This window comes from Varroa destructor, unplaced genomic scaffold (genome assembly GCF_002443255.2).
Source record: "Varroa destructor unplaced genomic scaffold, Vdes_3.0 BEIS01000003.1, whole genome shotgun sequence".
In the NCBI taxonomy this organism is placed as follows: domain Eukaryota; kingdom Metazoa; phylum Arthropoda; class Arachnida; order Mesostigmata; family Varroidae; genus Varroa; species Varroa destructor.
In genome coordinates, this window is record NW_019211456.1 from 39138824 (window position 1) to 39154967 (window position 16144).

At 39.6% G+C, this 16144-nt stretch overlaps 1 protein-coding gene across 3 annotated transcripts in view; it reads left to right on the plus strand.

The window, feature by feature from the left end:
* The window catches only part of LOC111247613 (uncharacterized), a 51297-nt gene that overhangs the window by 29203 nt on the left and 5950 nt on the right, over positions 1-16144 (plus strand). For 2 of the 3 annotated variants that reach the window (XM_022798746.2, XM_086985556.1), the window contains exons 2-4: positions 4555-4716; positions 7006-7176; positions 14324-14496. In XM_022798746.2, the coding sequence (XP_022654481.1) occupies positions 4555-4716; positions 7006-7176; positions 14324-14496 (506 nt within the window). Of the gene's footprint in view, positions 1-2457; positions 2992-4554; positions 4717-7005; positions 7177-14323; positions 14497-16144 lie in introns of all 3 variants that reach the window. The other variant, XM_086985555.1, reaches the window with a different exon arrangement.

A 16144-nucleotide genomic window follows, 5' to 3' on the forward strand; every position in this document is an offset into this window, starting at 1 on the left:
AGAAAGCGGAGTGATACTATTAATAGAAAAAAGAAACGATTCCAGTGATGCAATAGTTGGTCCCGTAAATAAACTGCAAGTGGAACATATCATGTATGCGAATGAGGGATTGTTGCTCAAGCGCAAAAGGGATAACAGGTATTACTTCCAATAATAACCATACGTTATATCCGACTAAATAAGGCTTTCTGATCTGGAACAAACAGAGCGTCTCGATGCGGAAAAAAAGTAAAGCAGGAAAAAGGATTACAAAAGCTTGGAAGTTCTAAAAATCAAGCAAACGGAAGTCCTGTTGCAAGTTGACATGTGGCGGTTACACGCACGCTCACAAATTAGCACACACAACACAGTAAACGATATTCGAACCTCGTCCCTAAGTTATGGGATTTCATTTTAAAACAGATCTTCGCAATATAGTTATTTTATTTATATAATATCGGCGTGAACAATAACTGAATCTCAATGGCTTGAGCGTTGCGCTTATTTCTGATCGCGCGAGCCTTCGAAGGTGGCTTCCATCTGTAAAATCATATCATGATACATATCATCCGAAAGCTGTGAAATGTCAGCACTCACGTATTTGAACTAGCTTACAAGCGACGCTTTAATCTAAGGTGATAAATGCCGATGCGATTGCATCAACGCTATCGCCGATCTAACTGTTAGACGTCTTTTATGATGAAAAGAAGCGATCGCCTGGTAGGACTCCCCGCTTTCAGCGACTGAATCAGCCCGTCAAAACAGAAGTGGCCAGACATTGATAGAGATCTCTCTGCTTCTAAATATGGTGTGGCAGCCCTAATGATTGTAACTGACTTAATAAACGTTACTACGGTGAAACTGACCCGACATCGTCATAAGAGAAATTCTCGGCTGGGCTGACATCCAGTGTCAGAAGCAATCCTGTTACAAAGGACCTATCGATAGCCAATGCTATTAACACATTATGAGTCCTGTAAAGGGCCGCATTTAATTTCAAGTTTGAAGGATGCCTTAGCTAGATGAAGCAGGCATCAGTATGTCCGCCAGCTACGTTCAAAATAGTTATACGTCTAAACTGAATGTGTGCATCACTGGTTTCCCTTTGAAATTAATCCAGCCCTATGGGTCAGTATGGATTAATAGGTATTCACAGTAGGGATGTTTAAGAACAGCTTTCGAACGTCTAACTAATTTATTAGCCGCAGTCATATAGGTGATTTAAGAAAGTATTTGTTTCCATTTGTATGGTAAATATATATACCATAAATATGAAGAAACTAACAAAGGTCCTATTGTGTACTTTGACGCTTGAAGGGCCCAGAGACTATCTCGAATCTATATACCAGCGGCATCTTGGATGCGAAAACTTTTTTTAAGTTACTACATTAAAATATACGTACACCTAATGGTCTAATCGTTATGATATACAGTTATTTACTCCAGTGTGAGCAATATTCAAACGTTGTAAAGAGTCCAACGTTCTACGTGAACTCTGGCTACCATGGTCATCGGATTAGGTACGAAATTTCATAAATCCTACTTACTAATACACAGTGCTCTGTCGCGTTGCATTTTTTGCAAGGCTTTATTCTCGCAACGCTAAAACTGGACACCACGTACTGCGGTCCTGCTGAGTTTGTTGAATGTAGCTTAGCTTCGTATTGTATGCTAATATTGCTTTGATAATTTTAGCAGTGAATATGAATTGACGACACACGCATGTTTCTCGGACCGCATCTGTTACTAGACGTCTAGTATCTCCAGTATGAAAGTAGGCCATAGAAGGCTCGTTTATAACAAAAAAAAAAAGAAGAAGAAGATGTTTTAATTGACGATCAGGCGTTTTACCTACAGGTAGATCATAATGAACCTTGTGTTTTTTGTACATGCGTGACCTTCCTATATCACGGTCTAGGTTGGCCTATACCGACCAGACAACGATCAAGGCTTATTTATATAAACAATATCTAATGGTAGATTATTATTAATATAATAATAATATAATCAGACAGCAAACCCATGTTTATATGGGAGCTCTATAAGCGTTTCTGTGGCTAGCAAGATCTGATACGAAGAGAAATATTTGTATTATTCTAAGTTGATTTTTGTATTTTTTTATCAGCATGAATCAATACAGTGAGAAAAATTAACAAGGTAACAACATGAATCATTTACATTTTTGCCTTTGCCAATTCAAGATCCTTTCGAATTACGATTAAGAAAAAATTATATATGCGTGTACATATATGAACAAGTTATTTCAAACGGAGTCTGGCTGGGAAACACGAACGTAGAAAATATAAGCACAACTCAGGCTAATATTTATATAAATATTATTATATAAATTATATTATATAAATATTATAAGCAGCATTTGCTGCGTTCGGTATTTCTTCTCATGTCTATTTAGCGCATATGCATCCTTTGAACGCCACTAGCCAATAATATCTTGACGTATACTATTTGATTCTTCAGCTGAAACGTTCAATATATTGATCACAATAACATTGGCGTCCGTATCTTCATCCGGCCGTGACGATGAGACCACAGAACCGGACAAGATCGCAAAAGCCAGATGACCTATGTCGTAAGCCGGGATGCGAAGAATTCTTTCAATACGAACAGTCTTGAGATATTAGATGACGCTTTTTCGGACGACGCAGTTCTGGCCGAGGAGGCAGAACGAGTTCGACATCTACAGTGATCGATCTCATGCTTGACGACAAGCATGAGTCGGTGAGACACTACATTGTACAGTACCCCGAACCCAGTAAGAGCAGTGCAAGCTGTCATTGCAAGCGTCGATGGCAAGAAAGGACTAAAGCGGATCATGCAAACCTGGACATTTATAGTAGTTTGTTGTTCGACAAAGAGCCGTATGACAAACTTTCATCAATGTCAGAAGATAAAATTGCTTTAGAGATGATCCAATCAACGAAACCGTTGTCGAGAACCGCTACGGCTCCTCCTATCAAGCCGACAAATAAGACAGCACAAGAAAATAGCGCCGTACGTAACTTACCGCTGGTACTAATAAACCTCGTTCTGACACCTACCACTGCTTCAGGCACAAGTAGTTTCAAAATAAATCAGCATCCTCGCAACTACTTCAACCTCGCTTCGTATTAATCTTCGTATAAAGTTCTATATGTCAATACAAGAAAGATATGGCTACAGGCGATAGCCATAAGACAATAGTAGTAATGCTTAAATAGTTTAGGCAGTATAGTTAGTGGTCATCTGCAGTAACCTATTCATTCCCATCTAGAATATTATCAAATGATTACTTCCAAGATGCTCCTTTAATGCTGCGAAATAACTTATTTGTGTTTAACTTTAACGCCGTTTATCAACGTCAGCTTCGATTCAGCAGTACGTTAAGCTACTACACGGCCGTCCTGCTCGACTCGAATATATAGAACCAGCAAATCTCCACTTTTCTAAAGGTTACTACTCAGAGTAGGGAAAGAGCAAAACGTGTGATCCACTGAAAGCGTTCTTACGATCTGACTTTCATAGCAGGGCAATGGGGAGATCAGATCAGGGTACATGGTCAACTGTAACTTCATATATAGCTCTAGACTGACCCATGCTGTGATTTTAGCGCGACGAGGAACACTTATTGTATGCTGTTGATTCAGTCAAGTGATCAGGTTGAAGAATCTATTGTTTATGTAGAGTTCAATTATAATTATTACGCATTTGATCGACACACGCACGCCAATGGCCCGATTACTCTAAGTGAACGGTGCCAATGCAGGAAAATCAACGGAAAAAGTTACCACTCGTAGGGAAAAAGACACATTACAGTAGCCAGTATCTAAATAACTGTCAAAGGAAGATAAATATCATTTTTATTTCACTGCCTTGACCATGTTGCAAAGGATAACCTAGTGCACTCAGACACAGTGTTTTCTTTTTTGATCATATTTGATACGCTGGCTTTATGGATATTCGTTTCCATAATTATATATTTTAACTGCTTTGATTACGAAGGTAGTACCACCACCATATTTTTAAAGAATCCAGTATAGTTTACATGTGTCTAAAGTATTTGCTTAATCCTATCAAGGTATGAAATAGTATATGTAAGCTCGTTGTCCGTATATTCCGTGTGTAAAAATGACGTCCATTAAGATATCCTTCTACAAGCGATCACCTGCGTCAGCTATAGCGTCGTTTTCGATATGATATTGCATACTTGCTCACTTATTAACGATAGAACTCTCTGTATGACGCATTGAAGCAATTAAACGCATGCTCCATACTGGTACTAACCAGCATAGCTTTTACTTATTATAAGACTAAAATGTTTGACAAGTAAGTAGAAAAGTGATCGTAAAATGATAGATTTTATTCAGCTGCCAACCGGTCCTAGTCTTGTTCATCTATAGCTATCAGTGAAAAAAGCACTGGATTATGGGTTACATCCAATCTCGTTGTGTGTTCTTCCTCTAGTTGTGAATTTATTATTATTAACTGTACAGCTGTATAGTACACAAGTAACGGGACGCGTCGGAAAGTAAGCACACAAACTGAAAAAAAAACGTTTCGTTTGCGGACTGATTTTAGCGTGGCACGATTACCTCAGCTCCCATCGGAATGAAGAGTCCGTTCTGGAGCTCCGACAAGAAAAAGTCTTGGAAATCTCCAAACGGGTATGTTAATCTCGAGGACAGTCCCAACCCCGTCAATCAATCGATGCTGTCCGCGCCCCAACCTCCGCCGAGGCAGGTAAGAAGATGATCATATAGCGCTGAAAACAAAACGTTTAAAACAAATTAACACAAAGGTGCTGCCCTTTTTGTAGGATGTGTTTTTCCTTTCGCTTAATTTTTCCCTCTTTGGACATCATGATTAAGCCGTTCCACCGATTCTAATAAATAGAACAAAAAGTTAAACCCCATATATTCCACAAAAGGCGGGGGTTCGGTCATTCGTACATATTGCTGTAAGTACCACGCAAAACATCTGAGAGAAACGTTTTTGAAAATTTACTTCGAAATCAGACGCGCGCATACATACGTCGGTGTTGATAGAAACACTTTCCAAGGGTTCTTATCTTTCAAGTTGTCCTCGTTTTTTACTTACCTATGAAGGAAGTGAAGATTATCTTCAAATTCTTGCAGTTTGCATCACACAGTCCACATCCGAGAAGAGACCGGAGATAGCCAATTATCGAATGTAAAGGTCGAAAGTGAGTTTTACGTTGGATGGCTGGCGACTATCGTTCGAGCGGTGTCTGTAATTATGGTTACCGATTGGAGGGGTTGTATAAAGCTGTGCACGCATACGTTTCACTATTAAACAGCTAGGAAATATACTTTTTGTCGACAGGGTCGTTAGTCTCGTTCCAATAATCAGCACTTTTCAACTTATTTGGTCCACGGAGGCCATTTTTTGGTTGACTTACAGAAAGGATCGCGCTAAACTGTTTCCGGTAGCAGTTGGCATAGGCTTTACATACAAAGAAACGTCGATTCCTACGAAGTTACTAAACCTACAAAAGTATTAATTAGCACTGAAATTAGTTAGATTGTTTTCCACATTTATTAGAGTGAACCCAAAGGGTTAACTCAGAATTACCTTACATGTATCATACGTACACTTACTTATGCAGAACTCATAATGCCAGTGAAAGTAAGTAAAGGAGTGTTGTCCCTTTTCAAAGCAGATAGACTTACTTGGAACGCTGATAACTGGTGATCATTGATGGAAATGTTTAGTAGTAATAAACTTATTGCTTGTGTAATCGATCGACTCACCGGGCATGTACTGTTCACGAATTCTGTGATAAATACTGCACTGGAATGAAGTGCTCTGTTCGGCTGAGCACCGTGTTCAGCAGTAAACAGCGACTCAAGAGTTGAAAACACACGGTGCATCCGTAGGGAACTGAAAATTCCAAATTTGGCGCCAATGGTAAGAAAGGGCGGGCAGCATTCAATGAAGCCGGCTAGCTTTTTTGAAATTTTACAACGTTAATATCACCTCGGTCGTATTAGTACCTTTATTCAGGTTACACATTTCTGTCGCGAACAGTGCCATAATGAAGCAGTAACAACGGTTATTCAGCGTCAAGCTTTCGCTCGTTTTTTGTAACGTATTTCTTAGCATCCTAATTCGTAAAATGGACAATTAAACAAGGCACCCAGTTGCGTATGCTTACCATGAAGACCGATATTTGTTGAGCAAAGCATGTCAGTTAGGAGTCGTAGTGTTAAGTGGGAACAATCTAGTCAAATTATTAAGTTGTATTGCTATCCATTTAAGAATTCGTAGTTATGCGGCTTCTAACTTCTACAGGTATACAACATACCACCTGACTAGCTGTATAATAGGCTTTTATTTTGATATAGTAAAAAAAAAAAAGCCACGTTTACGAAACACATTTAGACGAAGACATTCCTAGCAAGCGGTGTGCCGTCCCGTCACGAAATGTGTTGTAAGAGATTTGCGGAATTCTGCCAAGACTACCATATAACGACTATTAGATTTGTCAACTCGACAACACTAAATGACCTCCATGACGGGCTATGATGCAACGTATGTCATATTTAAGAACGTGACGATCCTCTTTTAAAAAATATTGCTTGCTATACACAGTCACAAAACATTTTAATCGTTCTGGGACACTTAGACACACGCCTTGATTTGGCAACTAGGAAAAGTTTAGATCAATTCGAATTTAGGAAAAAAATTCATTTAAGATAAATTTCTTATGCAAAAAAAAATTTTTTTAAATAGCTTAGCAAGACCTCAGTGTTAGCACAGGCTTCCACGATCTTTCCACAGATAGAAGGATATCGATGTCACCAATCGTAATGTTTGAAAATAAAGTAGTAAGCCATATAGTTGATAAATGTTTAGCAAAACGCGCATAAGTAGTTTATATATTTTCTTTGATACTTAGAGATAGTTGTTTTAAGTTTAAATCAAATTTATATTAGGCTGTTAGCTTAAAGTACTACACACCGGTAGTGGTAACTGTGCAGTTTGTTCCATCTTACCAACGATTGATAGGAGCTACCAGTGGTGTCAACAATTACCAACAACTACGCGACGCTCGCAGCTGCCGAACGATCTCAACTCTCAACCCAGGCCGGAATTAGCGTCGCCGCAACGGTCGCTGACATTCAACGGAAAACAGTTGAGCAGACACGACAAAAACCCAGTCGATGCCATGATAGAAAGGTGAGCATAGACTGATTATCGTACGTATAACTTACAAACCGATTTTGTAAAATTGCAGTTACTGCCATTCAGTAACGAGGTCATTGTTACGAATAATAATAATCATGGAAACTATTCAAAAGAAGCTATCTCTATTTTGGGATGTTTGACATTTATCATTTGTGTTTGATATGTAGGTATATTAATGATTATTGCGTCATTATGTAATTTTTTGTATAACTAACTTGTCAGTAAAATATTGTACGATACCGATTGAATAAAGAAAACCACTTGACTTTTAAATCGATTGTTGTAGACAAAATGTTCTTACTAAAAATAAATAATAACAGTTTCAATTATTCTATTATTGAACAACTGTATTATTTGCTATCTACACAATATTTAAAGTCAATTGGAAACAATAACGCGGTGCTTTCATAAAAAAAAATTTCACTAAAAAAAAAAAAATTCGAAAGAGGAGAGTTTTTAGTAAAAGTCGACTTTGGACCTTGCAGCTTTTGGTGTGTTCTACAACAAACGATGTCAATAACTGTGGATTTTTTTTTTTTTTTATTAAAAATATTTGGAGCGAAATAGAAAAAGAATGACGTTCTCTGATGAACTTAGAAGCTTCGCTATCCCTGTTCGAGACGCAAACTTAAGTCAGCGTTTTGCATGGTGTACTCCATCTTTGATGTAATCTGGCTTTGGCCGTTTCAAAAGTATTCCAACCTTTTTTACATTGCAGCGTTAATGAAATAGCATGTTCTTTCTATATTTTTCGGTTCGTAAATACGGAACTTTGACGCTCGTTGTCGTTTTATTAGTTACGATCGCTCATCAGAACCAGGCAATGACTCTGAACTTTAATCTTAATAAAACAGACTCTGCTTAAAGCTAATAGGTAGGATACTTGGATTAATGCTATGTTTTACGTCCTAGGAAAGATTTTATGAATTTTAGAAATTGGAGTGTTTCAATTTTCTATTTGTGTGGTATGTGATTTCGAAACCTATTCTATACATATCTCATCGTTTGTAATATATAAAACTTTGTGACTGACATAAACAAAGGGTAAAATTTGCTTCTTTTGTTGCTCGCCCTTGTCAAGATCTTTGAAGCCGACCAATTCCCCCGTGACAATTCATATCATAATTATAATAATTAACTTTAGAGTAAAAAGTTTTTCGGGTTTTATAGATCTCACAGTATTGTTTATTGGTGTGATTTACATGGTTCTTACATACGACCGTTTCGTAGAGAGTACGGCATGTACAAAGTAGACTGCACATTCAAAGACATAATAGATATCAAGCGGACTATTCATTGTTACAAAATGATGGCCGGTCCGTGTTCAGTAAATTTAACACATGTTTGTCCGGTAGTTTCCAATTACCTATGAAGATTGTTTAGTTGTTACATCTTTCTTCAATTGAAAAATATCTGACACCCATTTCAATTAGTACATCTTTATACACATGCTTTTAAAAGCGTTAGGCTGCCAGCTTAGTTGACCCTGATAGAGTCCTACAGGATATCTACTATTTACACTACGGTAACCATCTCCTTTATGGAGACCGTCTTACACTTCCGCTAAACCTAATTAGCCATTAAGACATGCTATCAGGACCCCAACCGGCCCTTTTTTGATGAGAAGAATCGCATGTTTCCTTCCTGATATTTGTTTGGTTGATATTCTTTTTCTACTCCCCAGAAACTAAAGTGGCTCATAACAATCGATAGAACTAAAACGTTTAGCTGCGCTCGACAACCGATGCAGGGCACTATAATCAGCCAATGCAGGACTAGGTAGCGTAATACAATGGCAATCCTATATCATTCTTGGAACGAATTGTGTTCCCAAAAAAAACATGCTGATCTGCTATTTACTTCTGTCTCTCCTTGAGCCGAGTTGAAATAGAGGGACTTCAAGTAAGGGCTCAACTTTATAAAACGGACCAAGAAAATCAAAAGGACGTATTTAGTAGGTCTGCCTATGGTGTTAATCTATTAAATTACGATATGCACGATAAACGTCACCTAAGCAGCAAAGGTTCAGTGAAGGGCGTTACGTCAAAAAGCAATGGAAACGTAAAGATGCTGTGGCACTTTGCAGTAGATAAAAAAAAAATAAAGCTTGGACGTGTATTTCCAAAACGACTTACGAGGGCCTGTGCCCTCTGTTATGGCATGCATGTGTACCGTGTATTCATTTGCATGCACAGCTACCTCTACGGATCAGCAAGTAGACACAGATCAAAAGCCAGAGTCAGTTGTAACTGATTACAAACATTTTTTTACGTCTGACAGTTTGACCATGGGAAACGTTCACATGTGAGACGTAGACGTTGGCGTGTTAGAACGTCTGAGAGACAGTGTAGTAGTCTATTTGGAAGGGAGGCAACGGCCGCTGGAGTAGCTGATTCGCTAGATAATATCTGAGGGTGGAGTTTTAGGCCCTTTGTAAGCCTTTGAAGCTGGTAGGCACCCGAGGCCCGCGGTAGGGTACAGCGACAGTAACATGGAACTACCGCACGCAGTCGAATAATTGATTCGCTTGTGTCATTTCGCCCAGATACTCATTTTCAGCATTTCTGATATATTTAATATATAAATTGTTACGTCACGGCTACGTCATCGATGCAATAACACAAGCATGCTGTCGTTATCGCAAAGATTTGGGCTTTCGTGGCACCCCCTGGCATAACCATCTCCCAGTTCTTAACGAACGTATGTGCGTGCGCGCGTGCGTTAGATTGAATGAGGACAGCACGCATGGCCTTCCTCTTTCCTCTGGCTGAGCCGCTCCATTTCCCTCTTTCTCTTTTCTTTGAATAGCCGTTCTTGGGCGATCGGCGATATCGCCCCAGTTTTTGGTGCGCGTTTGTCGAAAACGGACCTTTCGCCTATGCGGATAGACAGTAAATTTTACCGATTTACCTACAAAGTGAACGAAACACTCGCGTAAAACTAACCTTTGCCAGCTTGTAAATACAGTACTCTAAGAAACTCAGTGGTTTCGTCGTAAACCGGCAATTGAGCTATTTGCATCGGAGCGCGCTCGATACGCCGGATCATTGCAGGTCTTATCTTTAAAGGTCCTGTTTTTTTCGTGATCAACTTGTACGTAAGTTAGCAAAGGAATTACCTGCATTGAAGTTGTAGTTCGAACACAATTTCTAAAACAAAGAATACGCAGCTGATACACGCACCCCATGACACATGCTAACAGTGCTAGTATTTGTCCACTTAACAAGCTCACGAGGTCCGAACACTAATCTCAACCCGATGGTGCATGATCTTCGGTGCAGCGTTCGTGTATTTGATGAAAACGGTCGGACTATTGAAGAACATAAAAGCTTTCGAAAAAAGTGCCCAGAAATAAATGGGGTTTCCCTTAGTAAAGGCCTAGGGCGACCGGCCGCAAGGGAATCTGGATTTATCAGTCCAAAAAACAGCGGTTTACAGCAGAGTAGCCGAAATGACTCGCAAACGTCAAGTGCCAAGAAGTTACGAAGTATAGTAGGGAGTCTAAGCAAGACTGTTAACTTCAAAGTACTGAGTGCAGAGATGGATAGACTTCAGGTATGACCCGTGTGAGTTCTCTAGCCCCTAGTGTAAACAGTCGAATAATTGCCTTTATAACATTCGAGTTTGCTAACGGCAATTTAATTATCAAAAGATTGCTCGTTGCGGATAGAAAACCAAAACATGACAGCAATGTTGAAAGATAAAACTCGAGATGCCTCACTTATTATATGTATGCATCAACTATTTAAAATCAATGTACGATTGATTTTGATCAATGTACGATTGAGCAGATTGATTTTCTGTTTTGTATCACAAAGTTGACCAATACCCCACCGCCAATCGTCAGTGTCTTTATCAAGGTCGAAGACTTGGGATGACGACTGTCTAACGACTGAGATCTTCAACCTCATATTTTAAGTTTGCATTAAGTTCTTAGTGATAATAAATAGTGCTAAACGCGTACGTTGAATCTACGATAATAGCAAATATTCCATGCATCAGCAAAAAAGCCTATCAAAATCGCTGTATCGAGAGCTTGTACGATTACTCTATAGAGAACCTAATGCGTCACTCATATTGTTTCGGAAAACTTAACGAGGTATAATATTAACGCCAGCAACAATAAAAGTGAAGCCCATATTTAAACGCGTCTTATTGGCATGCGCGTATTAGATTCGAGATGTCTGTGTGGCCGGTTTCCAGTGCAGTCGTTGTACCCTGATACTATATATGCATCAGTAAGACATACAGCTCCGATGAGATCTGAGTATTAATTCAGTATTGACTTCGCCACAGTCGGCCCGTCGAGCGATTATATTGTATAATACAAAAATCTATAAGGATCCGATGACAAAAACAATATCGAGTTAGACCCTTCAAACGATATATGCTAATGACGGTTCCTTTAAAGGCAGTGAATGTTTTAATGAAGGTTATCTTACATTTTCTTAGAGCTATCAGTTAAGTATTTAAGCTAATTAGGTCTATAGTACTCAGAATCTTTTCAACTGGTCACAGTATTAGATATGATTGTTATTGTAAGACCTTTGGAACAACTTTTTTTTGCAGATTATTATATTTATAATAGGAATTTGGTATTAATTAGGAAAGTTCCCTGCTGAAACTTATCACTCATTGGTTCACGTCACTGAAGGTAATCGTGAGCATAAAAAAGAAGTCGTGATTTCAAACATCGCCTGATTCGGTTTCCAATAATAGTTTGATTGGGGAGCCCTAGTCCAACGATAGGGGTATTTATGAGCCCAATTTTTTAAATTCAGGTTGACTGTGCGATTCTTAAGCAGAGTATTAGTCTCAATTGGGTAGCGCTTTCTTCAGACTGACAATTTGCCGCTCACCTTTATGATAAGAACCTTCTCGATCTGGCCTTTCATACTAAAAATTTCGTTTCGCATATGGAATTTTCCGTGAGTCGTGTGCGTAGGCTGCACGAGATCGTCTTACGAACGTGACAAACTCACTTGGTCTAGCCCATTAGTTGCTCGGGGGTGCGCCTGTATGTATGTCATTGTACCGGTGTCAGTATGGGTTAGGTCGCCATAGCGATTTTTGGGAAACTAAAGAAATCAGAGTTTATACCTAGGACTCTTAACGTTTTATCGTTCGGTTAACAAAGCGTTACATGACCGGAATCCGCGTCAACGAAACAAAACAGGCCGATCTGATGTGACCCACCTAAAAGCGACGTATTGCTATTCTAGGTTAACTGATTCACCTTATTCAGCAAACGAACGGACACACAAATACAGTCCGACAAAGCCCACAAGAGACAAGGACCCTCTCGGTGTGCCGGCTGCTCTAAAAATCATCCTCAAACTCCCATTAGCTGCTAAATGACTAAGAAGTTTTTACTCACTGTAACAGAGCAAGAATCAGCCTTACAGAAACAGGGTGGATCACAGATGCGGCTGTTATAGAAACGTGCTATATCGCTTTCCCGAAAAGGGTTTCGGCTTTAAAATAATACAAACAGAAAACTTACGGCCGTACCGATCGAGGTCATTCGCCGAGGCTTGCGATTTTGGAAGTTTTCAGTCTCGAACTAGAGACCGTCACTAACTGCGTGTTTTTCCACCTTCGTAAGACGGATCGACAAAACATTGTTTGTTGCTAATTCAGGGCTCGAGATTACGTGGGTCAAGTCGCTTACGAAACATGATGCAAAGACATCGAGTCAATATAACATCGTTGAAAAGGACACCGTTAAACACTGCCTACGAGGCAGCGTTTAACCGTATCCTTTCCCGCCTACGACGTATAAGAGGCCCTTCAAAATGGAAGTGCCAAAGAATCTGGTTGGCCTAAAGAATATCTGGTTATTCGAGGCAGGGAGCGACCCCATTGTATACTATAGTAGAAACAAAGTAATACGTTATTAGGCGTTTTTCGAATGGCTGTTATTCATTCGAGGGAAACTTCATTGTGACACTTACGTCGTTTACAATGATGACAAAGAACGACTAGACGATTTACAAAGTTCGTTTACTGTGCAAGTTTAGCGACTGAATCGGAATCAATCGATTGATAGTAGTACGCATCATAGAACATTTGCAACCCCTACTACTTTTGCAGCATGTCTATAGCTCAGGATGATATCTAGGTCTACGTCATTACGAAAGCTGCGCTTTAAGCTTACAACCTGCATCGATTTTGGCACGTTTGACATTCGCCTTTGAGGTACATCATTGACGCAGAGTCGTGCAGGGAAATTCTATCGTGCTAATGTACAAATAAATACCTTAGCTCTGTCTTTAGCACGGAGGAACATTTCCTTATTTCGAAAACTGTATTTCTGAGTGGAGGACGTGAATGAACAATCCATTAATCGCTAATGCTGACCATTTTGTCAGCTTTCATCTGCTAAACTATACAACTATCCGTATATTATTATCATCTATAGTATATCAACGGATTGAGTTAACCTCGAGTGGAGATATTCAACTATTTAGTTTGAGTTATGCAAAATAAATGATTTTTCTTAACGTATGGTTCAATAATGTCGAAGGTCTTGGGCCTTTGCCGAGGTGATCGCGGTACCGCTAGAGGTGACGTGTACTGATCGATAGTGAACTAACCATTCAAACATAGCTAGTTCCGCTAATAATTTCCGTGATAAAATTAAGACACTTTTGCCATACTGCGGGTTACATCCGAACTTGAATAAAAGTAGTCGGTTTCTTCTGTCGCACAGTGACCAGACTTCTTGGGATCTCGATCAATCACGAACGACGAATTATTGATTTTGTCGCTTTGTTTTTCGCTTAAAACAGAAGAGATATCCCACAACCAACTAGGTATGGCTATCGGTTGAATATATTGATTATTATTGTTATCCAGTCAGTTCTTGAATTGAAATTGCCTTCTAGTTACACTATCGTCCATCAAAAAGACTCAACCTCTTAGATAGCTAACCTTTAAAAGGTTCATGAGCATGAAATGTGACAATTGGATTAATCTCGTGTATCCTAAAAAAACATTACTGACTGCAAACAGCTTTTAATTGTACATAATTAATTTAAATGACTTGATATTATGTTGAAGAAGTCCTCCAGCCCGTGCACTGTCGAATTGTTATTTAATTCTAAGATTTGGTTATTTACTGACGTTCTTGCTTTAGGTTTCTATGCGAGGTGCCGCACCCGATACGATGTCTTTGCCTAGCCTTCGGAAGCCATTGGTGGCCCACAGAGCGACCGGTGCGATGGCCTCATCATCTGGATTGGGACCTCTTAGCCAATGGCAGCTGACCGGCGAGAATTACATTGATTCCGAGCAGCGCAAACGGCACAGGTCTGTAAGATCAGCCAACTTTCATGGTTCGTTTCATTCAAACTCCGCAACTCTCTCAGTAGGATATCTTATTTGACTGTATGCTAATGTACTTAAGTTGAATCTGCGATAATGCTAAGTTAAGCGAGCTGCGACAAACGCTCGGATTGACCCAGTGATGCATTTAATTCTGGGCAACGAATGTTTCCTTTGAGTTGAGATTTCGAAAAGCCTCTACTGACAATTCCTTAGTTAGAAAAGTTCATACGAATTTTAAACGCCAATTTGACCAATTGACGCCACCTAGGCCTTTCGTTGTCCACTACATGCGCGAAATTTATAACGAATTCTGTTAAGTGATTTCTTCTGTAAGTTATATCTCTGAGTACTTATAAGCGTCCTATTATGACACATACTGGCTTGAAAAAGGATACTAAAGTTAAAACGCCAATTAATCATATACGGAGCTCCAAAATCATTATCATCGTCATTGTTACTAAGTGTATTGTTTTGATGATGTTTTGCATTTACTGAATGGAAAAATCATCCTTAAGTTAAACACGACAATCAGTCAGGTCGGAAGCATCGATCACATAAACACTGTAGGTACTATCGACTACTGCAATACGTGTCCTTAGTTGACATGCTAGTAACAATGTGATTAACTAGCTGATTGATGATGTATTAGTCTGTGGGGCATCGGTATATAGATGACGGGCAGGACAAGGTAACCTAGTGATAACTTGATGGGCGACGTATTTGCCTGCTAATCTTAGGGACACGTTGTGGAACTGGGCACACCGAGACTTCGTTTCGGGCTTAGAGCCAACCGTCTGATGGAATGATTAACGGCGGCACCGGACGTAAAATTGCGCGTTAAAATAGATTTTGAATATATAGACCCGCTACAACCAGCAGGCTTACGAATTCTATCGCTCGCATTGGCGAACTCATTCTGATTGAAAGATCGCGGCTGGCCTTCATAGCTGACCTTGGTTTTACGAACCTTCCGGCAATCATTACCTACTTGAATAAATATTTATTGACACATTGCCAAGCCGCGTCAAACGTTGACACATCCAGTACGGGGTCGTCTGGTCAGAATCAAATTGGGACTTGTTTGCGCCGGCCCTTAACAATCCAGAAGGTTACACGCGTAACGTGTTATCTCAATCGTAGGCACAGGGGTCGCCCAAGCTTCATCTGGATAAATCGAACAAGGCTAGTAGAGAAACAAACATATTTACTGTATTAATTTCTCAAGGTTTGGACGATGCTTGCCGAACAATGTATGGCATACATAGAAGTGATGTTTACGTTTATAACTATGCAGTAATGTTGATTTTTGGCATTTGCGCGGGAGGCGAGAACAGCTCATGTACGATCGCCATTTTACGCAAAGCAAATAAGTGAATCACGGTTACAAACATGTTTAGAATTTAGAGCAAAAATGTTTAGAATTCTCTAATGATACACAACGGCGGCCGCTTTATGCATCGACATTTTGGGTGATGCCATATTGTAGATATTGATTAGCAATAATCTCTGCGTCGAGAAAGGGCAGTATTTAACTTCCTTGATTTCTTCACAATACGTTGCTCTATCGTTACGTGTCTCGTGCAGGGTGACGTGCTCACGTAGCAGCTTTGCTCGGTCACAAACATAATCA